Source organism: Podarcis erhardii (assembly GCF_964252035.2).
Source record: "Podarcis erhardii genome assembly, chromosome: 14".
Lineage (NCBI taxonomy): Eukaryota > Metazoa > Chordata > Lepidosauria > Squamata > Lacertidae > Podarcis > Podarcis erhardii.
Window position 1 is genome coordinate 14,622,870 of NC_138503.1, and position 24,854 is coordinate 14,647,723.

At 44.3% G+C, this 24,854-nt stretch overlaps 1 protein-coding gene across 1 annotated transcript in view; it reads right to left on the reverse strand.

The window, feature by feature from the left end:
• ATP8B4 (ATPase phospholipid transporting 8B4 (putative)) overlaps nucleotides 1–24,854 on the reverse strand; it is a 132,445-nt gene that overhangs the window by 79,270 nt on the left and 28,321 nt on the right. The window contains exons 8-10 of the mRNA XM_081838756.1: nucleotides 15,356–15,428; nucleotides 13,602–13,672; nucleotides 10,032–10,114 (exon numbers count right to left, since the gene is read on the reverse strand). Of these exons, the coding sequence (XP_081694882.1) occupies nucleotides 10,032–10,114; nucleotides 13,602–13,672; nucleotides 15,356–15,428 (227 nt within the window). The remainder of the gene's footprint in view (nucleotides 1–10,031; nucleotides 10,115–13,601; nucleotides 13,673–15,355; nucleotides 15,429–24,854) is intronic.

Below are 24,854 nucleotides of genomic sequence, written 5' to 3' on the forward strand. Positions count from 1 at the left end.
AGCCTTTGAAAAGGGCAGAGAACTATATTACCTGGTCCTAAAGGTAAAGGTAAAGGGACCCCTGGCCATAAGGTTCAGTCACGGACGACTCTGGGGTTGCGGTGCTCATCTTGCTTTATTGGCCGAGGGAGCCGGCGTACAGCTTCCGGGTCATGTGGCCAGGTCATGTGGCGAACCAGAGCAGCGCACGGAAATGCCGTTTACCTTCCCGCCGGAGCGGTACCTATTTATCTACTTGCACTTCGTGCTTTCGAACTACAGTGGTACCTCGGGTTAAGTACTTAATTCGTTCTGGGGGTCCATACTTGAAGTGAAACTGTTCTTAACCTGAAGCACCACTTTAGCTAATGGGGCCTCCCGCTGCTGCCACGCCACTGGAGCACGATTTCTGTTCTCATCCTGAAGCAAAGTTCTTAACCTGAGGTACTATTTATGGGTTAGCGGAGTCTGTAACCTGAAGCGTATGTAACCTGCAGCGTATGTAACCGGAGGTACCACTGTACTAGGATGGCAGGAGCAGGGACCGAGCAACAGGAGCTCACCCCATCGTGGGGATTCGAACCGCCAACCTTCTGATCGGCAAGCCCTAGGCTCTGTGGTTTAACCCACAGCGCCACCCACGTCCCTAATACCTGGTCCTACACACCTGCTAACTCTGTCCTGGCTGTTTAGTCTCTCAGACACAAACTGATTTTGTCCACACCTGTACAAATAAAATACTAAGTAACAGGCTTTACCTAGTTGGTATTCCCAGCTGCTACTTGAGAAAATACAAATATTTCTGTTTCTTTTTGTTACTTTTGTAAAACATTTGACATGCAGAGATCAAATATATCTCTTGGGCTACAAAATGTAACACAGCACTGTTATCGGAAGGCATAAAATAAATACACAACGAAACAGCCCTTTGCCCCCACATTTGCTAACCATTCATGTTTTATATTTCTGCTTTTTCAGTTGCAAAATGTGCTGTCAGGATGACCACAAAATACGGGATGTTTCCTATAAGGACTCCTGTTACTAAACCCTGTGCCACCCTGAGGCTTAACAGTCATGCAAAATATGTAAACTTGTCAGAAGCAGCAAGAACCAGACCACCGCAGCAGTCAAAAACTGAAGATACAACAACAACAAAAATAACCTAGTATTAAATATGAAAAAATAGACTGCAATTTTTTCATCAACTATAATTGGAATTGCAGCTGATTGAGTTGCCTGGCTGATTTATATATATATATTTATCCCCTCTGGAAAACATTTTTATGTCTAAAAAGGCTAAATAACAAATTTAAAACAACTCCAAGCTAAATGTAAACAGGTTGCAAATATAGAGTTGCAGGAGTTAAGCAATGCTAGCAATTCCAATATAAAATCTCAAACTCTTTAATCGGGTCAGTCATTTCTTGGGAGGGGCGGGCAGAGATCAAGGCCTATAAGTTGATTGACTTATTTTGACAATTACTGAAAGTTAATAAATACATCATTACTTTAAAATGGCAGGGAAACTTAAAAGGTGCCTATGGTATTAAGAACTTAAGTTGTTATGCTGGAAAATGTTATAATTGCTTGTAAATGTGTGTATTAGTCAAACATAAAATGTGTGTTTGGGGGGGGGGAATATGCAGTAAAATGCCAATGAGCAGTTTTTGTGTGTGTGCTTTTTTAAGGCAAATTGCTGCAGAAATGTTGAGAACTGAATGTAAGACTGGAAAAGTAACAAACTGAAATTGACATTAATCCATTCCTAGCGCAAGAAGCTAACGTCTGCAGCTGCAATAAATAAATGCGAGAGACAAGACTCTGTGTCCAAGCTAGCGATGTGTCGTGATGCAACAGAGGAGAAGGCACTGAATGCTATGGCTTTATTCACAAGTAATGCTAAGCCAAACTATGAATGCAAGGAAACACAATGGTAAAACAGCACCCATCAGATTTGAACCCTATCTGCTGACATAATCCAGTGACATCCAGGGTTTGGGGAAAACGGCCTCATGAGCTGAAATGGACCCCCTGGCAAGCCAAGACTGGCCCCATGTTCTTCCCTCCTAACCTAAAAGAAAATAAGAGGCCAGTTGCATCTCAATAGTGAAGGAGTTCATCATGCGAGGAGCCACCACTAAAAAACCCCCACACCTCAAACATAAGGCATCACCTGCTGGTCTAAAAAGCATTTAAATCTCTCTTTTCCTCCATCGGGGGACTCAAGTCTGTATACACAGGTTTCCAAAGGTGGTTTTCTATCCCAGAAAGGTGGTTTTCTATCCCAGCACTGACAAGACCCAGGCCTGCTTAGTTTTATGCTGCATTTTGCGTCTTCAGAAGACAAGGCCCTTTTCCCATTGTATTGAACAATTAAGCAGCTCAGCTTATGTTACCTCCTCATAATGCTGTCTCGTGACCTTTAAAACCAAAGATATCCTGATGGGGAAAGATGTGCAGAATATATTCAAATGCCACAGTGAAGTGCAAATAACATCAAAATCCTTTGATGCGTTCTTGTCATTCCATTCTATTACATGTGGAAAATTGGCGCTACAAATATTCCACTCTTTATTTTAAACAAACATTTGCTGGCTTCATATACTATTTACTTACAAACGATAATTTATGAGCTTTTATATATATATAAAAAAAACTACATTGTGTGGAAAAAATGCCGTTTGTTGCGGCCAAACCAAAATATCACTTGGCCCATCCATTTAAAGTTTCCTTGCTATTCATCTGGCCTAAACAATCTAAATCCTTCTCAATCTGGAAGAATTCAATTTCTGAACATGAACGCTAGCTGTATTTAGTATTTCTGTTAACAAAAGTACCAAAAATATTAGCAGGTTCGAGAAAGATAAATGAAACTTAGAGCTATAACACACAAACCTGGCCAACAACAAAAATTTGCACACCAGTCCGATTGGAATATTGAGAGCAGCCAAGAAAAATGGCTCTTTTCTTGCGTTGCTGAAGTCTATGCAGTATCCTTGGAGCTTTTAGAAATTTCAGGAGGCATGAAAGCTATGATTCACCTCCAAATGTCAGTTCCTAGGAATTGCAAGTGGGGAGAGTGCTGTTGTGCTCATGGTCCTACTCTTCTTCTTCTTCTTCTTCTTCTTCTTCTTCTTCTTCTTCTTCTTCTTCTTCTTCGGTGATCACTCATAGCCAAGTAAGATTGTCTTCCATGAACACAGTCTTAACAGTAAGTCTGTAAGTAACTGTGGAGGCCAATTCTGGATCCACACGTCCTTCCACAGTGGGGACATAGGGTTCCAGGCAGGAGTTGATCACGGTGAGGGTTTGCCAAGTGTGCCTTCCTCTTAGCACGTTTCTCCCTTGCGTTCTGAGTTCGAGCGTCTTCATAACCCATGAGACCTTTGGTAAAGGCTGTTCTCCAATTGGAGCCCTTGCAGGCCAGTGTTTCCCAGTGTTTATACTACATTTTTTTAGATTTGCCCTGAGACAGTCTTTAAACCTCTTTCTGTTTTTAAGTTCGGAATAGAGCAGTTGCTTTGGAAGACGATAATCAGGCATTCGTACAACGTGACCAGTCCAACGAAGTTGATGCTGAGGAATCATCACTTCGACATGGGTTATCTTTGCTTCTTCCAGTACACTGACATTAGTTTGTCTGTCTTCCCAAGCGATGTGTAAACATTTTTGGAGACACCTTTGATGGGAACTTTTGAGGAGATGGAGATGGCGTTTATAAGTGGTCCACGTTTTACAAGCATACAGTAAGGTTGGTAGTGCAATAGCTTTGTAAACAAGCATTTTGGTTTCCCTGTGAATGTCCTGCTCCTAACAGGATGCTAGACTAGATGAGTCTTTGGCATGATCCAGCAAGGCTCTTCTAATGTTCTTAGGTCCACTGATCAAAAAAATCTCCTGCTTTGACACAAAGGTCTGGCCAAAGGTATCAGAGGGAAGAATTTGGTAAGCATTAAGCATGCACTGGGCAGAAGAGGGAGCAGGTTGCAGATATGTGCCTGATGTAGGGGCGATAGTGGTGATTGTCATCGAAATTCTACTCAATATTGAGCCAGAGCAGAACTCTGATGTATAGTTAGTGGAGTAAAAACTTAAACACGTTGCAGGATTCCCCAAAAATAGACCAGCAGAGCTTTACTGCTACTGAAGGCAAATGAGCATAATGGTCGCAAATCCAATACATTCAGGATTGGCACTGTCCATAAGAAATCCAGTTGCAGCAGACTTAATTGAAACTTACTTATAATAAGACTAAACCTTAACACTATACAGTGGTACCTCGGGTTACATACACTTCAGGTTACAGAATCCGCTAACCCAGAAATAGTACCTTGGGCTGAGAACTTTGCTTCAGGGTGAGAACAGAAATCGCGCGACGGCAGTGGGAGGCCCCATTAGCTAAAGTGGTGCTTCAGGTTAAGAACAGTCAGCGGCGTAGCGTGGGTTGTCAGCACCCGGGGCAAGGCAAGTAATTTGCACCCCCTAACCCGGGGCAAGGCAAGTAATTTGCGCCCCTAACCCCTAACCTGCCGCCGCTGCCAGCTTCTTCTTGCTGCTGCCTGGGCTGGGGTATTCACAGTTCTACAAATCTTTGGCGCTGGCTTGCTCCATTAGTTTAACTTGGGGGGGGGTGAGAGAGAGATTGCAATCGTGCTATGTGCACCGAGAGGGGGGGCACGGTTGCAACGCAGTGGGGGGGGAGAGAAGAAGAGAAACTAGCAGGAGAACCTTGATTTCCCTCTGCAGCTCTGTGGGGAAGGAGGGTGCAGACTGGGCTCCTTCCTCGCCACAAGATCCTGGCTGCGGGGCGCAATTCGGGAGGCTCGGCTGGTCGGGCCCAGGCCCCGCGGGGCTCCTCCGTGCTCCCCTCCCCCGCCCGGTGCCGCCGCCCCAGCACCTGCCCGCTCCTCCCAAGGGGCCTCCTCTCCCTCCCGCCTCTTCGCAGCAGTCCTCGCGGGGGGGGGACAGGCTCGACTCTCCCCTCCCTCTTGCGCCCCGTCCTGCGCGCGATCCTGGCCAGGCTCCGGCTCCGGACCTCCTTGCTGGCGCCTGCTGCTCCCCCTGATCGCCCAGCCCGACCCCTCCTCCCAAAGGAGCTGAGCCCCGAGGCTCTTCGGCGACTCTGGAGGCGACGAGCGCGCCCCCCTAGATGTTGCGCCCGGTGCGGCCGGCCCCCCCTGCACCCCCCACGCTACGCCACTGAGAACAGTTTCAGGTTAAGAACGGACCTCCGGAACAAATTAAGTACTTAACCCGAGGTACCACTGTATACAGAACACCACAACAGAAGGAAGAGAGATAGAAAGAGAAAGTGGTACCCAGGGTCCTTGTGGCCCTGGGTACAGTGGTACCTCCAGTTACGAACTTAATTCGTTCCGGAAGTCCGTTCTTAACCCAAAAGTGTTCTTAACATAAGGCGTGCTTTCGCTAATGGGGCCTCCTGCTGCTGCTACACCGCCGACACATGACTTCTGCTCGCATCCTGGGGCAAAGTTTGCAACCAGAAGCATCTACTTCCGGGTTAGCAGAGCTCATTACCCAAAGCATTCGTAAGGAGGATGGTACATAACCCGAGGTTCCACTGTAGTCAGCATGACCTTGACAGAAGAGATAACAGACCCTGTTTAAGCCAGCTGAACCCAGCTTCTCTTTTGAATTATGGTGCTGGAGGAGACTCTTGAGAGTCCCATGGACTGCAAGAAGATCAAACCTATCAATTCTTAAGGAAATCAGCCTTGAGTGCTCACTGGAAGGACAGATCCTGAAGCTGAGACTCCAATACTTTGGCCACCTCATGAGAAGAGAAGACTCCCTGGAAAAAACCCAATGCTGGGAAAGATAGAGGGCACAAGGAGAAGGGGACGACAGAGGACGAGATGGTTGGATAGTGTTCTCGAAGCTACCAGCATGAGTTTGACCAAACTGCAGAAGGCAGTCAAAGACAGGAATGCCTGGCATGCTCTGGTCCATGGGGTCACAAAGAGTCGGACACGACTAAATGACTAAACAACAACACTCAGCTTCTCTGAAGGAGTATCCCAGGAGTAACTCTGCTTGCTTCTTTCACACAGAGAAGCTTCCAGAACCCTCTTGAATTAAGTAGAATAGGAAAGATCTCTATACATCAGATCAATACTTTCTACACTAAGAAATGCAAACTGACAGGAGGAATTTGACCTCTGCAGATTCCATTACAAACTGACCAGATCAGCACCTCCAAGAACGAAGCTATCCACTGGGTTTCACATTGAGATGCACTTCTCAGCTGAAACAACATATCAAAAGACAATTATAGAGGCATGGTTTGAAACAAAACACAGTCGTACCTTGGTTTTCGAATAGCTTAGTTCTCCAACGTTTTGGCTCCCGAAAGCCGCAAACCCAGAAGTGACTGTTCCGGTTTGCGAACTATTTTTGGAAGCCGAACGTCCGACGGGGCTTCCGATTGGCTGCAGGAGTTTCCTGCAGCCAATCAGAAGCCGCACTTTGGTTTCTGAACATTTTGGAAGTCAAATGGACTTCCGGAATGGATTCTGTTTGACTTCCAAGGTATGACTATACACATAACAATGTATTCAAATTACCGAGCAGATTTTTTAAAAACAGTTTATATATATATATATATATGCAGGTTTTGGTGTCCTCGGGTGTCTTCCCGTGTAAAAGTTGGGGTGTCTAGGCGACGTTTCGACGAGGTCTCACTCGTCATCTTCAGGCTGGTGCTTTCGGCTTCTTGTTACTGGAACAGAGCAGGATCTCAGTGTTTGAGTTCCTATAAATACTGTAGAGGGGGTGTGGTGTATAGCCTCCAATGTTCTGGGCAGAGAGGAAGTTCCCAGGCTAGTGTGCCTTTTCTTCTTTTGTTCCTTAATTACTTGAGAGGTATCTTGAGTGATTTCTTGAGTGATATCCTGAGTACCACTTAGGTGGGTCATTAGGTGTGGATTAGTTGTTAAAGTCTTTGTGTCTTGACCTCTTGAACTTTGTGAAGAGTTTTCCTGAGAAGATGGCTGTACTGTACTTAGTTGTGCTCTGGCTTGGCTTCGTGTATAGGGGCGAGCTGTGGTTTTGTGGCTTGTGTCAGCCAGGTCTGTGTAGGGATTGCAGGGGGGTGCAGCATCCGGAGGTGCCACCATGGATTGGCTACTGGATGGTGTCTGTAATTCATCTGTGGAGAGGGTCTGGGTTTGGGTCTGGTGTGGTTGATTGGTGTTGGCGTTCTGTGTGCCTCTGGATCTGGTGTCAGTTTTTGTGGGGAGGGCTAATTTCCAGATGTCTGGCAAGCGGGATGTGTCGTCACGCTTGTTCATGTTGTGAGGGTGTTTCTCTATCTCGATGGCTTCCATGATTATTCTCTTGTGGTGATGTTCCGTGTTAAAGAGCAATTTGGAATCTGCAAAATTAATTTCGTGTCCTGTTTCTTTCATGTGTTGGAAAAGAGAGGAAGTTTTTTCTTCTTTTTTGACGGCATTCTTGTGTTCTGCGATACGTGCATTTATTCGTCTGTTTGTTTGTCCAATGTACGTGGCTGGGCAGACTTTGCAGGGTATTTCATAGATCCCTTGGTTTTCCAACTGGATTTTATCCTTGGGGTTTCTGAGGATATTGGCTATTTTTTGGTTGGTGCAAAAGGCTGTTTTGATATTGTGTTTATGGAGGATTTTGCTAATTTTATCTGTAGTGCCCTTGATATAAGGAAGGAGGGCCATGCCATTGTTTTCTTCTGTGTCTTGGTTTTTGGGGGGTGTTTCCTTTTGGATTAGCTTCGTAATCCTGTTTTGCTGGTATCCATTGGCAATTAACACGTTTGAGAGATTCTGTAACTCAGTTGTCAAGTGGTCTTTGTCAGCCAGGCGTTTGGTTCTGGAGATGAGAGTCTTGGCTACGGAGTTTATTTGTGCAGGGTGGTGGTGTGATTGTGCATGTAAGTAGCGGTTGGTGTGTGTTTTTTTCCGGTAGATAGTGTGTCCTAGGGAGCCATCAGGTTTTTTGTAGATTAGGACGTCAAGGAAGGGAAGTTGGTTGTTGGCTTCTATTTCCATAGTGAATTGGACAAACAAAACAGACGAATAAATGCACGTATCGCAGAACACAAGAATGCCGTCAAAAAAGAAGAAAAAACTTCCTCTCTTTTCCAACACATGAAAGAAACAGGACACGAAATTAATTTTGCAGATTCCAAATTGCTCTTTAACACGGAACATCACCACAAGAGAATAATCATGGAAGCCATCGAGATAGAGAAACACCCTCACAACATGAACAAGCGTGACGACACATCCCGCTTGCCAGACATCTGGAAATTAGCCCTCCCCACAAAAACTGACACCAGATCCAGAGGCACACAGAACGCCAACACCAATCAACCACACCAGACCCAAACCCAGACCCTCTCCACAGATGAATTACAGACACCATCCAGTAGCCAATCCATGGTGGCACCTCCGGATGCTGCACCCCCCTGCAATCCCTACACAGACCTGGCTGACACAAGCCACAAAACCACAGCTCGCCCCTATACACGAAGCCAAGCCAGAGCACAACTAAGTACAGTACAGCCATCTTCTCAGGAAAACTCTTCACAAAGTTCAAGAGGTCAAGACACAAAGACTTTAACAACTAATCCACACCTAATGACCCACCTAAGTGGTACTCAGGATATCACTCAAGAAATCACTCAAGATACCTCTCAAGTAATTAAGGAACAAAAGAAGAAAAGGCACACTAGCCTGGGAACTTCCTCTCTGCCCAGAACATTGGAGGCTATACACCACACCCCCTCTACAGTATTTATAGGAACTCAAACACTGAGATCCTGCTCTGTTCCAGTAACAAGAAGCCGAAAGCACCAGCCTGAAGATGACGAGTGAGACCTCGTCGAAACGTCGCCTAGACACCCCAACTTTTACACGGGAAGACACCCGAGGACACCAAAACCTGCATTCCTGTACCCGTGAAAATCTACGAAAGCAAATATATATATATATATATATATATATATATATATATATATATATATATATATATAATGTTTATATACCACTCTCCCACAAAATATCAGGGCAATTCATTTGACAGCAATTATCACAGCAATTCATTTGAAATAATCTGACTTTACTGAATTGGGAAATGGATGACTCTTGCTCTGTCTTAGGGCTGGGCCTCAAACAGCAGTCTGGAGAGAAACAGGAACCAGGAGCCTTGTTGTTGTTTAGTCATTTAGTCGTGTCCGACTCTTCGTGACCCCATGGACCAGAGCACGCCAGGCACTCCTGTCTTCCACTGCCTCCCACAGTTTAGTCAATCTCATGCTGGTAGCTTTGAGAACACTGTCCAACCACCTCGTCCACTGTCGTCCCCTTCTCCTTGTGCCCTCCATCTTTGCCAACATCAGGGTCTTTTCCAGGGAGTCTTCTCTTCTCATGAGGTGGCCAAAGTATTGGAGCCTTAGCTTCAGGATCCGTCCTTCCAGTGAGCACTCAGGGCTGATTTCCTTAAGAATGGAGAGGTTTGATCTTCTTGCAGTCCATGGGACTCTCAAGAGTCTCCTCCAGCACCATAATTCAAAAGCATCAATTCTTCGGCAATCAGCCTTCTTTATGGTCCAGCTCTCACTTCTTTATGGTCCAGCGCTCACTACTGGGAAAATCATAGCTTTAACTATATGGACCTTTGTTGGCCTGGATCAAGGTAAATCAGGATCTGAAGGCAACCGAAAGGCAGGATTGGAGATCAAGCCCCAAGTCAAGACCAATGAGCAATTGGGACCAGAGAACAAGCCAAGAATAAGGATCAAAGAGATGTCAGGATCAAAGAGTAAACATGACAGCAGCTAATTTTTTGTGATCTAGTCTGGCAGACTAGTCTGGCAATGTATGAAAACATGAATCATATTGCATGGCGACAATAACACGTTTACTTTTCAAGTAGTACCTGATTTCATACAGAGGAATTTCCACCGGGAATTTCTGACACAGCAAAACAAACGAACAAAAAACTTTAACCAATTAAGTTTCCAAAAATTAACTTTCGCTATTGCTTCAGTGACTTACCATCAAATTCTGCAAGCCTGGTAATGTCATCTCCAAGTTCTGAGGTCACGGGTAAAGCCTGTCGCACTTTTAGGTTGGTTTCGCTGCAAAATTCATAATATACTATTTACACATCTCTCTGGAACTTAATGCCATGATCTTGTATATTGACTGGAAGCAGACAATAAGGGTATGTGTCCCCGCAAGAAACAAAAGAGTGCCAACACAGATATGTATTTCCCCCCATGCTCTGTTGTAACTCCTGGTGAAATTGTTTTTTGCAATAGCAGAGCAAAAAAGTTATAGAACAGCAAAAGAAATTCATGTGCACATGATGTCTCTAGCTTACCACCTTCAGCCACTCTTAAAAATTACAGGAGGTTCCCTAGTTCAAGTCACTCAGGCTTTAAAATGCTTTTAAAAAAGTTTTAAAATATATATTGAATTTGCCATTAGCTCACCATCGCCATCTAGTGTCACATTTGTATAATGCATTTAAAACTCTTTTAAAATGTTATATTTGCAGCTGTATAGTTGAGTCCCTAGACTAGTCAAATTATAGGGACAGAACTACCTAAACCGTATAGAAACTTATTCACGTACGCTACTACAGAGGCAAGAATGTTACTCGTTAAAAAATGGAAAGAAGCAGAAGTCCCAGCAAAAGAAGAATGGATACAAAAACTTATAGAATACGCAGAAGTGGCGAAACTTACCGGAAGAATAAGAAATCAAGATAACAAACTTTTCATAAAAGAATGGAAATGGTTTACTGAATATTTATAGATAAACTGTAAACAGATTGGCAGGATTATGGTAATAACCTGCAGTTTTATAAGAGTATATATTTAAAGTATATATTTAAAGCAAATTAAGTTAATTTGGATATGCAGAAGATATTAAAAATAAATTTAAGTTACAGCAGAAAGAGGAGGAAGGAAGTCAAGTTTTGAAATGTTAAAATGACTGTAAAATGAGTGAAATGTATAAACCTGAAAAGCATAAATATTTTTTTAAAAAAATAAACTACTCAAATACCACCCATAATGACACGCTTGTAGCTGCATCTCTTCCCCCCTTCCCTGGTAATAATCAACAAAACAGAATGTGATGTCACTGCATGGCATGTCTGTGCTATGCAATGACATCACATCAGACATTTTGGATTGGATTGCTACATCTTACTCTGCAAACAACAGTGTGCAGCTATGAGGGGCTAAGTGTTCAAACCCTTGAAACGTGGGTTTCTCTGATAATTACTCGGAGTGCTCATTTTAGGAACAATTGCTTGCATCTTAACTTGCTCTTTGTGACCAGAGGCTTCGCTATGGTCTAAAGCACTGAGCCTCTTGGGCTTGCCGATCGGAAGGTCGGCGGTTCAAATCCCCACGACAGGGTGAGCTCCCGTTGCTCTGTCCCAGCTCCTGCTAACCTAGCAGTTCGAAAGAACACCAGTGCAAGTAGATAAATAGGTACCACTGTGGCAGGAAGGTAAATGGTGTTTCCATGAGCTCTGGCTTCCGTCATGGTGTTCTGTTGCACCAGAATCGGTTTAGTCATGCTGGGCACATGACCCGGAAAGCTGTCTGCGGACAAATGCTGGCTCCCTTAGCCTGACAGCGAGATGAGCACCACAACCCCATAGTCGCCTTTGCCCGGACTTAACCGTCCAGGGGTCCTTTACCTTTTTTTTACCTTCTTCCCCCACAGGTGGTGCAGAGATCCAACACATTGTTTAATGTACTAGTAGAACAGTGTTTAAATGTATGCTGTGAGTGGGCCCTTAGTTTCAGACGGAGAAAAACTAATTAACTTATCAGCCCAGGGAGAACTGCGGCCGCTGCTGACCAGTGAAAAGGGGCCAAGTCTGCTGGACGGGCTCCCCTCTCCCAACCCCCCAGGGCAGGACGCAAACTCACTTCCCACCGGACTAACTGGAATTGCACTACAATGAAAGATCTTTGGTTTTGTTTCGATTAAAAAGCTGGCATTGTAAAGGTTGAACATCTGCACAGCAATTATTTGTTTTGAGGCTCTGAAGAAAGAAAACAACAAATATGATTTAGTCAGGCTGCATCTAGACATCCCACACACAGGTTACTAAGTATAACAGGGCAAAACCACTGCCATCTGAAAGGAGTTCACACCAAACGCAGATGTTCATGCTGAAGATATTTTTATATTTTTTTGCACTTCAGAGGGAAATTAATATCATTTTACAGTAGCAGCAACCAAACTGTGAAACAGGGAATTTGAAATAGTTATCCCCACCCCCACCCCGAGAGGCCCTTGAAAGAACTAAATATCAAGTGTCTGTCTTAAACAGTAAGTACATGTTTAGTCCATGTTGCCATGTTTTTTAACATTTGAAAGCATTTGTGGTTCAGATTTCTAGACACAGGGTGCATTCAGACAACAGGGTCCCCCAGTCACTTCCTTGCTCTTTAGCAAGAAAAATCAGCGGGCCCACAGACTGTCTCGCCAGAGTGGTGCATGCTCTAGTTATCTCCTGCTTGGACTACTGCAATCCTCTCTGATTGCTATACACCAGTCAGGTATGGTTGCTGCTTTCTCAGCTTCTCTGGTAAAATACCAAAATAATACCCCTTCCCTATTCATTTAAGATGAGTAGGGACAGGGGTTGAAGAAAGGAAAATGTTGCCCACTCAGTGATTTTAGTCCTCATGTAGAGAACCAGATGTGCAGCCTGGGAGTCATTTTGGACTCACAGCTATCCATGGAGGCGCAGGTCAATTCCGTGTCCAGGGCAGCTGTCTACCAGCTCCATCTGGTACTCAGGCTGAGACCCTACCTGCCTGCAGACTGTCTCGCCAGAGTGGTGCATGCTCTAGTTATCTCCCACTTGGACTACTGCAATGCTCTCTATGCAGGGCTACCTTTGAAGGTGACCCGGAAACTACAACTAATCCAGAATGCAGCAGCTAGACTGGTGACTGGGAGTGGCTGCTGAGACCATATAACACTGGTCCTGAAAGATCTACATTGGCTCCCACTACGTTTCCGAGCACATTTCAAAGTGTTGGTGCTGACCTTTAAAGCCCTCAATGGCCTCAGCCCAGTATACCTGAAGGAGCGTCTCCACCCCCATCGTTCAACCCAGACACTGAGGTCCAGCTCCGAGGGCCTTCTGGCGGTTCCCTCCCTGAGAGAAGCCAAGTTACAGGGAACCAGGCAGAGGGTCTTCTTGGTAGTGGCGCCCGCCCTGTGGAACACCCTCCCATCAGATCATAGCTATCAACATTTCCCTTTTTTTAAGGGAAATTCACTTATTCCAAATAGGATTCCCCTTAAAAAAAGGGAAAAGTTGACAGCTATGCATCAGATGTCAAAGAAATAAACAACTATCTGACTTTTAGAAGACATCTGAAGGCAGCCCTGTTTAGGGAAGTTTTTAATGTCTGATGTTTTATCGTATTTTTAATATTTTATTGGGAGCTGCCCAGAGTGGCTGGGGAAACCTAGCCAGATGGGTGGGGTATAAATAATAAATTATTATTGTTTTTATAATTACTGCCAGAGGGACCAGCACTTTACGAGGTTAAAGGCAAAATAGATTGAGAGCATGCATACCCATCAAGCTCTGCGGTCTCGATGTAACACAGTCCATGTGGTTCACTGCTGGAAAGGAGTAAAAGATCAGCCTATAAAGGGAAGGAAGATTTTCAGCACTGTTAAAGTAACTGCACAACAGTATTTTATTTGCATATTCCTATCACCTTTGAAATGTTAGCGAACACCTATGATTAGGATGTAGGGGGTGGGTTGCAGGTAAGGACAGGGGAGAAACTGGATTTTGTTTGCATTTCTGTGAAAAACCACCTAATCTGTAGTTTTTGAATAAATATATGCACCAAAGCACAGCTGTCCTTCACACTTCTCTGCAATGAAGTTCTCCAACCCAAAGGCGTGTACAAAAACGCATATATTAGCAGGCCAGGTGCATCAGATGAATATATTAGTGACGATAACATACAAAAATGCATTTTGATAGGGGAAATTGCTTCCAGAAATGTATATATTGTACTGCGTTCGATAATGTGTTTGTAAGGTGAAATTCACAGTAAAAAAACTGGTGAATTGTCATGTTCTTTAGCCATTGAGGGTTAAACCACAGAGCCTAGGACTTGCCAATCAGAAGGTCGGCGGTTCGAATCCCCGCAGCGGGGTGAGCTCCCATTGCTCGGTCCCTGCTCCTGCCAACCTAGCAGTTCAAAAGCACGTCAAAGTGCAAGTAGATAAATAGGTACCGCTCCGGTGGGAAGGTAAACGGCATTACCGTGCGCTGCTCTGGTTCACCAGAAGCGGCTTAGTCATGCTGGCCACATGATCCGGAAGCTGTACGCTGGCTCCCTCGGCCAATAGAGCGAGATGAGCGCTGCAAACCCAGAGTCGGTCACGAGTGGACCTAATGGTCAGGGGTCCCTTTACCTTTTAATAAGGAACCATCTATTTCTTCTGTGACTGCTAAGCTTACTCATGAGCTTTTGGTGAGGTACAGTGGTACCTCGGGTTACATATGCTTCAGGTTACAGACTCCGCTAACCCAGAAATAGTGCTTCAGGTTAAGAACTTTGCTTCAGGATAAGAACAGAAATTGGGCTCCGGCAGTGCAGCAGCAGCAGGAGGCCCCATTAGCTAAAGTGGTGCTTCAGGTTAAGAACGGACCTCCAGAATGAATTAAGTACTTAACCTGAGGTACCACTGTATAAAGCTTTCTGAAAGTTCAAGTAAATAATACCTGCTCAGATAAGGCCTATCCACATGCTTGATAAGACTCACAAAGAACTCTTAAAGCTCAGTGAAATCAGACTAACCATCCCAGGAGCCATGCTGTTCCTTCATCAGCAAGACTCATTCTTCTCTATCAAGGGCAGTGTGGTGGTTATGTTTTTGAACTGCAACTCCCATCATCCCTTAACAGGCTATAATGACCACCAGCGATGGGAGTTGGAGTCCAACAACAACTAGAGGACACCCCTCCCCCCTCAAAAAAACACACCCTAGGACACCTATATATGATCATTTTATTTCTAATAATGCTTTCCACCGATTTATCCAGAGCTGATATTCAGCTAATTAATTATGATAAAGCGTCAATCATCAATGAACCATGTTCACCTTTAGAAGAATAGTCTGAAATCAGGGTAGAAGCTGTTTTGCACACCCTGCTCATCACCCATGCAAACAGAATTACAGCTAACCAAAGGAGAGGCATTTTAGGCAAGAAAGAGGGGTGACCTGCATCCTATTTCCTAACCATGTTTAGGACAAGATATCGTTCTCTGTGATACATATTCTAAAGGAGTAAAGTTATAGGCACTTACCACCACAAACTGGTCATTTTCCAATTTAATGATGTCTCCAGCTCTCACATTCATCCATTTTTCATTCTGCAATCTACAGTGAAGGAGAATACGCATTATACATTTTTAACATTTATGTGTTGTGGGAAAGGGTCTCTCGAAATTCCTTACTGAAACATAATCCTTTATGAATAAGTAGCGGTATCTTATTGACATTGGTGGCTGTGTTCATTGGGGCTGGTGGAGGTGAAGAGTAGAAGAAGAGTTTGGATTTGATATCCCACTTTATCACTACTCCAAGGAGTCTCAAAGCGGCTAACATTCTCCTTTCCCTTCCTCCCCCACAACAAACACTCTGTGAGGTGAGTGGGGCTGAGAGAAGTGTGACTAGCCCAAGGTCACCCAGCAGCTGCATGTGGAGGAGCGGGGAAGCGAACCCAGTTCACCAGATTACGAGTCCACTTCTCTTAACCACCACACCACACTGGTAGAGGCACAGCCAATGAATATTCAGAGCCGCTCCCTGACTGGTTGCAAGAAAGAGGGCAGGCCGAGGATGGGAGGTGGGCAGCAGCCTATTTGCCTTAATGGACCAGCCTCCGCTGATTCTAGATTACAGTGGTACCTCGCAAGACGAATGCCTCGAAAGACAAAAAACTCGCAAAACGAAAGAGTTTTTCGTTTTTTGAGTTGCTTCGCAAGACGGATTTCCCTATGGGCTTGCTTCGCAAGACGGAAACGTCTTGCAAGTTTGTTTCCTTTGTCTTGCAAGTTTGTTTCCTTTGTCTTGCAAGTTTGTTTCCTTTTTATTGAAACCGTGCATTCAGGGGGTGCAGTTGCAACTTGACTTCGAGGAGCAACTCATAGCACGCGGTGTGGTAGCCTTTTTTGAGGTTTTTGAAGACTTTGGTGATTTTTGAAGCTTTTCTAAAGTCCGTGCTTCGCAAGACGAAAAAATTGCAAGATGAAAAAACTCGCGGAACGAATTAATTTCGTCTTGCGAGGCAGCACTATAATTAGTAGAGAAATTAAATAATGGGGGGAAATAACTGCTCACCGGGTCTGGCGGTGGGCAAGGTTTGAGGCCTGGCATGCTGCCCCATCGCCCTCCAGCAGCCACGCCACTCCACTGACAGTTGGCTCTGCCCAACCCCATTGGTTGCTGTGAAGTTGTTTTGGGTTCCCTGCCAAACCCCCTCGTTCAAATCAGCCTATCCGCAGTGGCCTGGGGGGTGGAGCAAGAGGAGAGGACCAGGAATGTGCAGTCTTCACTCCGTTCCGCTCCTAAAGGATAAAAAGGGCCTGCACTGACACCAGTGGCGCAGTTGGCCCCAGAGCATCACCCACCCAGCCCTCCCTCTAATTGTATCATCTCCAACTCCTCAAAAGACTCCATCAATGGTGTCTCTGAAAAATGTTGCACATCACTTGGGAAGACAGGCGAACTAATGCCAGTGTACTTTGAAGAAGCAAAGATCACCAGTGTCAAAGCAATGATTCTTCAACATCAACTTTGTTGGACTGGTCATGTTGTGCAGATGCCTGATCATTGTCTTCCAAAGCAACTACAGTGGTACCTCGGGTTACATACGCTTCAGGTTACAGACTCCGCTAACCCAGAAATAGTGCTTCAGGTTACAAACTTTGCTTCAGGATGAGAACAGAAATCGTGTTCCGGCGGCACGGCAGCAGCAGGAGGCCCCATTAGCTAAAGTGGTGCTTCAGGTTAAGAACAGTTTCAGGTTAAGAACGGACCTCCAGAACGAATTAAGTACTTAACCCGAGATACCACTGTACTCTATTCCGAACTTAAAAATGGAAAGCGTAATGCTGGTGGTCAACAAAAGAGGTTTAAAGACTATCTCAAGGCAAATCTAAAAAAAATGTAGTATAAATGCTGACAACTGGGAAACACTGGCCTGCAAGCGCTCCAATTGGAGAACAGCCTTTACCAAAGGTCTCATGGGCTTTGAAGATGCTCAAACTCAGGACGAAAGGGAGAAACATGCTAAGAGGAAGGCACGCTTGGCAAACCCTCACAGTGATCAACTCCTGCCTGGAAACCAATGTCCCCACTGTGGAAGGATGTGTGGATCCAGAATTAGCCCCCACAGTCTCTTATGGACTCACTGTTAAAACTGTGTTTATGGAAGACAATCTTACTCGGCTACGAGGGATCGCCAGAGAAGAAGAAGATGTATCATTTCTTCCAGACCAACCTTTTCCTTTCCAGATTCATGGGCATTGCTAAGGTCAGATGATGGTTGCTATTTTTCACAGCCAGGAAGGAATTTCCCCTGCCCTGCAGGTTTTGCCTTCCCCCTAGCAATTGTCAAAACTTTGGTGGTTTTAGACCTTGGGCAGAATCCTTTAGTCCAACAATCAAGGAAGGGGTGTTGCGGTGACTCACCCCTTTCTGCAGCGGAGATATCAGGGTTTCCCATTAGAGGGGTCCTGAGGGGAGCGCTTGGCAGTGGGCCACAGAGCTTCCCTCTATGTTTTGCAGTGTCCCCATATTCCCGACTGACCCTGTCTTGCCTCAGACTCCCATCTGGGTGCCTAGAGCCCAGTGGCTAAGCCAAGGTTCCCTACATTTGAAATTGAATAAAGTTGTGGCCATTTTAATCTCAAATAGGTTGTCATGTGTTTTCCTTGATCTGAGGTCCGGCTACTGGACAGAGGGGGGACTGCCGCTGGGGCACTCAAATAGAAATTGGAAAAGAAAAGGACATAAAATTGTTTTATGATATAAGAAATGTTTTATTACTTCAGATGGGAATGAAGGATAAAAATAAGCCAGGGGATAAATATTTATGATGAGGCAAGTGGGCACATTGTTCTGGTATTGCAAGGAAGCTATTTATAAAACAGCTACACAGGCCTAGAAGTTTAGTAGAGGGAAAGTTTGAATAGTAAAGTTATGGCAGAACTGGGACACCATAGAAAGAGATAAATTTGGCTGCAGTGAGGTTAGCAAGGAGGAGGGGTTGGTTTGGCCCGTTTTGCTTGTGCCCCTTTCTTCTCATGGCCATAACACCACAACTTTTGAGAAAGCAAAAGGCACACAGCCTTAAGTGCAATGTACAAAACTATAATGGGATCCCGTCAACGCTTCTGAGAGACCTTTCCAAAGCTGTAGATTGGCACAGAAAGATTGGCCCAAACAGCATTGTCGGTGGGCAGGTGGTGAAATCGTTTTGCTAAGCTCAGCTAGTCTGGGTCTGCAAGGCAACCTGGGAGCCCATGAGCTTTGCCCTTGAGGGCAGTCGCTTAATGTCAGAGACCGTGCTGAGGAGGTGTGCTCTGAGGAGGAATGGTGGGAGCCTCCCCCTGCTCCTAATCAGGATGCTGAATCTTCCCAGGAGCAGGACAGTATAGATTTGGAACAGTGGTTTGCAGAGGGACATAGTTCAGAAGGCAGAAGCTGGGAAATACTAGATGGGGAACAGCTAGGAGAAGAAACACTGGAAGAGAGGGGGTTAACAGACTCCCTTCTGCTGGAAAGCGTCCATCCGCTCAGCCCAAGGTCAAGGAGAGCAGATAAGGTGGCAGAACAGAAAGCCCAGTGGTAGAGAGATCAGGTTGAAAGATGCGGAAGTGACGGGGGTGACTAAGGAGGAGTGGGTGGAACCCTTAACTGGGAGCACCTTCATTCTGAGGAATGGATTCTTTGTTCTCTTGCTGTGATCATTAACATTTCTAACTGGTAAGAGACTCCTTTTGCTTTGTTATGCTTATCTACTGTCGGGGGCGGGGGCGGGGGCAGGGAGCAAGCTGATTCCTTGAAGCCTGACACTTACTGACTGAGCAGATGCTCTGAATACAAAAGGTTCCAGTTTCAATCCCCAACATCTCCAGCTAAGGCTGTAAAAGGCCCCTGTCTGAAACCCTGGACAGGTGCAATATTAAGCTACGTGCACCAGTGTCTGACTTGGTATTAGGGAGCTTCCCATGTTCCTGCGATGGGGGAAAGGCAGGATACAAAAGTACTACATGAACAATTGGTGCCTTGGACACTTTAAAAAAAACTAAGCCATCTTATATCATCAACCTATCAAATTTTCTTTTTAATTAAGATGATACAGCGTTAAATAGCATGCATCTTAACACTTGTATACAGTGGTACCTCCGGTTGCGGACGGGATCCGTTCCGGAGCTCCGGTCGGATCCTGAGGTTTCCGCAACATGAGGACCACTTCTGCGCATGCATGCGTGGCAAAACCCAGTAAACTACTTCCAGGTTTGCAACTTTTGCATCCCAAAGTTTACGTAACCAGAGGGTACTACTGTATTGCTTGTTGTTGTCGTTTAGTCGTTTAGTTGTGTCCGACTCTTCGTGACCCCATGGACCAGAGCACACCAGGCACTCCTGTCTTCCACTGCCTCCCGTAGTTTGGTCAAACTCATGTTGGTAGCTTCAAGAACACTGTCCAACCATCTCGTCCTCTGTCGTCCCCTTCTCCTTGTGCCTCCATCTTTCCCAACATCAGGGTCTTTTCCAGGGAGTCTTCTCTTCTCATGAGGTGGCCAAAGTATTGGAGACTCAGCTTCACGATCTGTGCTTCCAGTGAGCACTCAGGGCTGATTTCCTTAAGAATGGATAGGTTTGATCTTCTTGCAGTCCATGGGACTCTCAAGAGTCTCCTCCAGCACCATAATTCAAAAGCATCAATTCTTCGGCGATCAGCCTTCTTTATATTCCAGCTCTCACTTTCATACATCACTACTGGGAAACCATAGCTTTAACTATACGGACCTTTGTTGGCAAGGTGATGTCTCTGCTTTTTAAGATGCTGTCTAGGTTTAAGTGACTACAGTAAATTTCATGATGTGGGTTACTCTACAACAAGGTGATCAGGGTCATTTATTTTTAGTTAGTTAGTTTTTTTAATCCACTTGTTCTATAGAAAAGCAGCTTACATATTTATAGAACCATGAGAAATGCCCTACACCATCATTTGACCTGGTCATTTGGCTTATACATCGGATGACTTTCGCTTTAATTTCAATCCAAGTACATGCTGTCCCGGAAAGTTTTCAGCTGCAGCATTTTCATCTAGAGCCAGAATGCCCCTATTCTTCCATGCCTATTCTCTTCTGCCTTTTATCACGCTCGGTGCAGAAAACTGTATTAGTGGTAGCAGACACACAGCCTAGTTCCTGGCATCTAAACAGCTGTGTGTGCAACATGAAGCAAACCGTTTTAAGCAAATAGGCCTCCAGTATTGACAGTGGCTGTGCACACAACATACTTTCAAAGCACATTTAAAGCACATCTCTGCTCCCCAAACAAATCCTGGAAACAGTAATTTGTGAAGGGCGTTGGAACTGTAGCTCTGTGAGTAGACTACAATTCCCAGGATTCCTGAGGGACTGTGCTTTAAATGTATGGTGTATATGCACTTTAAATATACTATAGATTGTAGAAAGTTCTTTGTTTTCTAATTGCATTTTGACACTTCTTCAGATACTTATTGCAACCAGATTTTGCACGATGGTTTCTGAGATCAAGGAACAGGTTTTCATCTTATGCTTGGATACAAGAAACTGGGCTCTCTGAATACAGCCTATGAAGTAATTTGGTGATAACATCTCTGGTCTGTTACCATAATAAATCAATTCATTCATTCGTTTGGTGATAAGTTTCTTTCTGCTTCTAGGAGGGAAAGCAAATGTATGGAGGAATCAGCTCAAAACATCAATAATCACACCTCCACACATGCCAAAAACATAGGATGCATACCAAGTGCATAAAAAATAAATAAAAGTTCCAGTGATGTTTGGAAGTACACTAAATCATCCCTCTTGGGTAAGACTCCTGCTATCCTTTGAGTTTGTTTTGTAATAACACTCAACATGATGTTGGTGTACTGCAATAGGGTTGTTGTTTTTAGAGACTCAAACAGTATGCTCTCTCTTGACCTTCTCTAGCCCAGGGTGATTGGATAAAAGGCTCACTTGGGACTTCTGAAGGCTAAACTAATGTAGCCTTGTGTATTGGTACCAGGCCTGGTCAGAGAATTCCCTTCCGTAGGGAGTAATATTGTTCTGTGCTAGTGTTTTTGAAGTCCTGAATTCTTGAAAACACATCTTGATAATCTGGTGGAGCTTGTTTTCTAGGCCATGAGTACTTTGAGGTTGTTTATTTATTAGTCTTACTATTACCTGCCAACGATGCTATAATAAGAATATTTCATCCTATTACAATAGAGTGATGATCTCTGCCTATATGGAAAGATTTTTGGCAGAAGGTAACTGAAACTATCAACAGAACTGTACAGAACAACCTTATATTTACAGAGCAAAGTATCCTCTTGAATTATATACCCAGCACATGCAACCTTACAAAAGGACAATATGAGTGGACTCTCCACGCCTTTACAACAGCAAAAAGACTGATCCTGATGAACTGGGAAAATGAAAATGTGTCTCCCTTTCACAATTGGATTGAGGACTTATACAAACTCACAACATATAAACAACTTGCAAATAAATGCAGACTTGCCATGGACAAATTCAATGATATTTGGAATCCATTCTTACAAATACTGTAATAGGTTAAGATCTGGTAAAGTACAACAACCACCTTGTAAAATATACAGTTTTGGGTTTTCCTCCCCCCCCCCTTTATTTTCCCTTCTACATGGGTTCTGTTTCTCTTTTTCTCTCTTTTATTTACGTCTCACCATGTTTAGTGCACATATAGGTAAAGGTAAAGGGACCCCTGACCATTGGGTCCAGTCGTGACCGACTCTGGGGTTGCGGCGCTCATCTTCCTTTACTGGCTGAGGGAGCCAGCGTACAGCTTCCGGGTCATGTGGCCAGCATGACTAAGCCGCTTCTGGCGAACCAGAGCAGTGCACGGAAATGCCATTTACCTTCCCGCTGGAGCAGTACCTATTTATTTACTTGCACTGGCGTGCTTTTGAACTGCTAGGTTGGAAGGAGCTGGGACCAAGCAACGGGAGCTCACCCCGTCACGGGGATTCGAACCGCCGACCTTCCAATCGGCAAGTCCTAGGCTCTGTGGTTTAACCCACAGCGCCACCCGCGTCCCTTAGTGCACATATAGTTGTGTACTTTTTGAACTTTCAGTAAAGATGTTTAAAGGGGGGGATAAAGATCTCTGCCTAATAAAGTGCTGACTACAACCCAGAATATGAAACGAAAATCACATCCTGGTTTGACTGATATACGGGTTTGTGGTAAGATACTAAACCATGGTTTCCCAGTTCAGATATAGCAGGAAACTGTGGTCTAATGTTATGGCAACAGATAGACAGGGAGCACAGCAACATAATAGTCTAATACAGGGGTCAGCAACCTTTTTCAGCTGTGGGCCGGTCCACCTTCCCTCAGACCATGTGGTGGGCCGGACTATATTTTGGGGGAAAAATGAATGAATGAATTCCTATGCCCCACAAATAACCCAGAGATGCATTTTAAATAAAAGGACACATTCTACTCATGTAAAAACACGCCAATTCCTGGACTGTCCATGGGCTGGGCTGAGAAGGCGATTGGGCCGCATCCAGCCCCTGGGCCTTAGGTTGCCTACCCCTGGTCTAATAGAACAAGATTGTTATGTCTGCTTCTTGTTGCTTTTATAATTTTGTGGCTTTTAGCTTATTTTTTTAATAATGATGTTAATTGTTTTATCCATTTTGCAAACCATCTTGAGAATATGATTGAGAGGGTAGTGTCGTAATACATAAATAAAAGAAAATGAATGTCTGAAAAAATGCCAGTGAGTTAATTCTCCTTGCCATTTACCTTGCTGTGCCAAAAGTGACCGAGAAAACAGGGCCATTTTCTATACCCAGGAAAGCTCCAATACATTCTTTCTTTCTTTCTTTCTTTCTTTCTTTCTTTCTTTCTTTCTTTTTTTTGGCTTGTGTAATCTGAAAACTTTTCACGTTTCATGGCAGGAATTGCAGATTTGCAGCTGACTTTATAGTTGACAGGGGACTGTAGCCAATCATGGCTGCATTTATTAGCATACATATATGAAATCAGGGATTTCACATTCACACATGACATCTTTAAGTGTACAATCAACATAAAATGAAGTGTACACCTTAAAAAGGCCGTGCCTTAATTCACCCGTACTCTGACGGTCTTTGAAAAACTCTATGCCAAAAAGCATATTAGATATTGCACAATGATGGACAGTGGATCATCACAGCCATTAACAGATTCTTCTTTTAAAAAAGAATCTGTGTTTGTTACAGCTGCAGTATGTTAATGCTATATTTACAATCTTAAATCCCATTTCAAACAAATGAAATCTCAGAAAATGATGTTTATTGCTAAACATTCTATTCAAAACAACCTAAAATAGAAGCTTAGAGTTCAATTTAAAGAAAGATCATCTCTGTCATATTCAAAGTTGGGATCAACATTCCTCACTTCTGCAAAGCACAGAGTTGCAGAAAAAATGTGCAGAAGGTTTGGTGTCACCATCTACAAGCCAACACACTGCAAAGGAGACCCATTAGCACCTTACAAATGCACAGAAATTTACACACCTGTAGATCAGGTGTGGGGAATCTTTGGTCCGCCACAGGTTGCTGAACTACAACTCCCATCAGCCACAGCAAGCATGGCCAGGGATGATGGGAGTTGTAGTTCAACAACACAGAGAGCCAAGGATACCCCACACCTGGGAGCCAGTGTGGTGTAGTGGTTAAGAGTGATAGACTCGTAATCTGGTGAACCAGGTTCGCTTCCCCGCTCCTCCACATGCAGCTGCTGGGTGACCTTGGGCCAGTAACACTTCTCTGAAGTCTCTCAGCCCCACTCACCTCACAGAGTGTTTGTTGTGGGGGAGGAAGGGAAAGGAGAATGTTAGCCGCTTTGAGACTCCTTTGGGTAGTGATAAACCGGAATATAAAATCCAAACACTTCCTACTGTGGATGTACAGAACCAGCCAGACTATGCCATGGCTAAGCTGAATAGGAAATAATCCTCATAGCTCACCACAGAATAAAAGTGGGTCGAGCCACTTGGCGTTCACAGATTTCTCAGACTAACAAAGTTGCCCATTGCTCATTAAAAAAAAGTTGTGCATAATGTCATTTGTCAACTTGCAGGGAGATATTTTCTGTTCCAAAAGAAGAAAGGAAAAGTACAAGAAAGAAAATTGTTCATAATGATCTCCCCTGCATGCATCCTATTTACTTCAAATTTCACTTGTATGAGGCATAAGATATAATTGCAGTTATGACAACATTAAAAAGTTACGAACAGACTGCTTCTCATTATTGCTCCATGTGCGACTTGCATGTGTCACTAATAAAAACATGATGATATTTACTGGGGCACCAATTGCCAAGGCGTTCTTGAGTAGAGTTCTGAAAGGGAAACTTTGGCCACCCCTCTGTTTGTCATTTACCCACACATTTGGTGTTAATATTCTTTAGGCTGATTAACATATGTATGTATATCACTCATGATTTCAACACTCAACGTTGTATTCCTACATTCAGCTGAATTGTGAGAATGTGTCGTTTGTTGAAA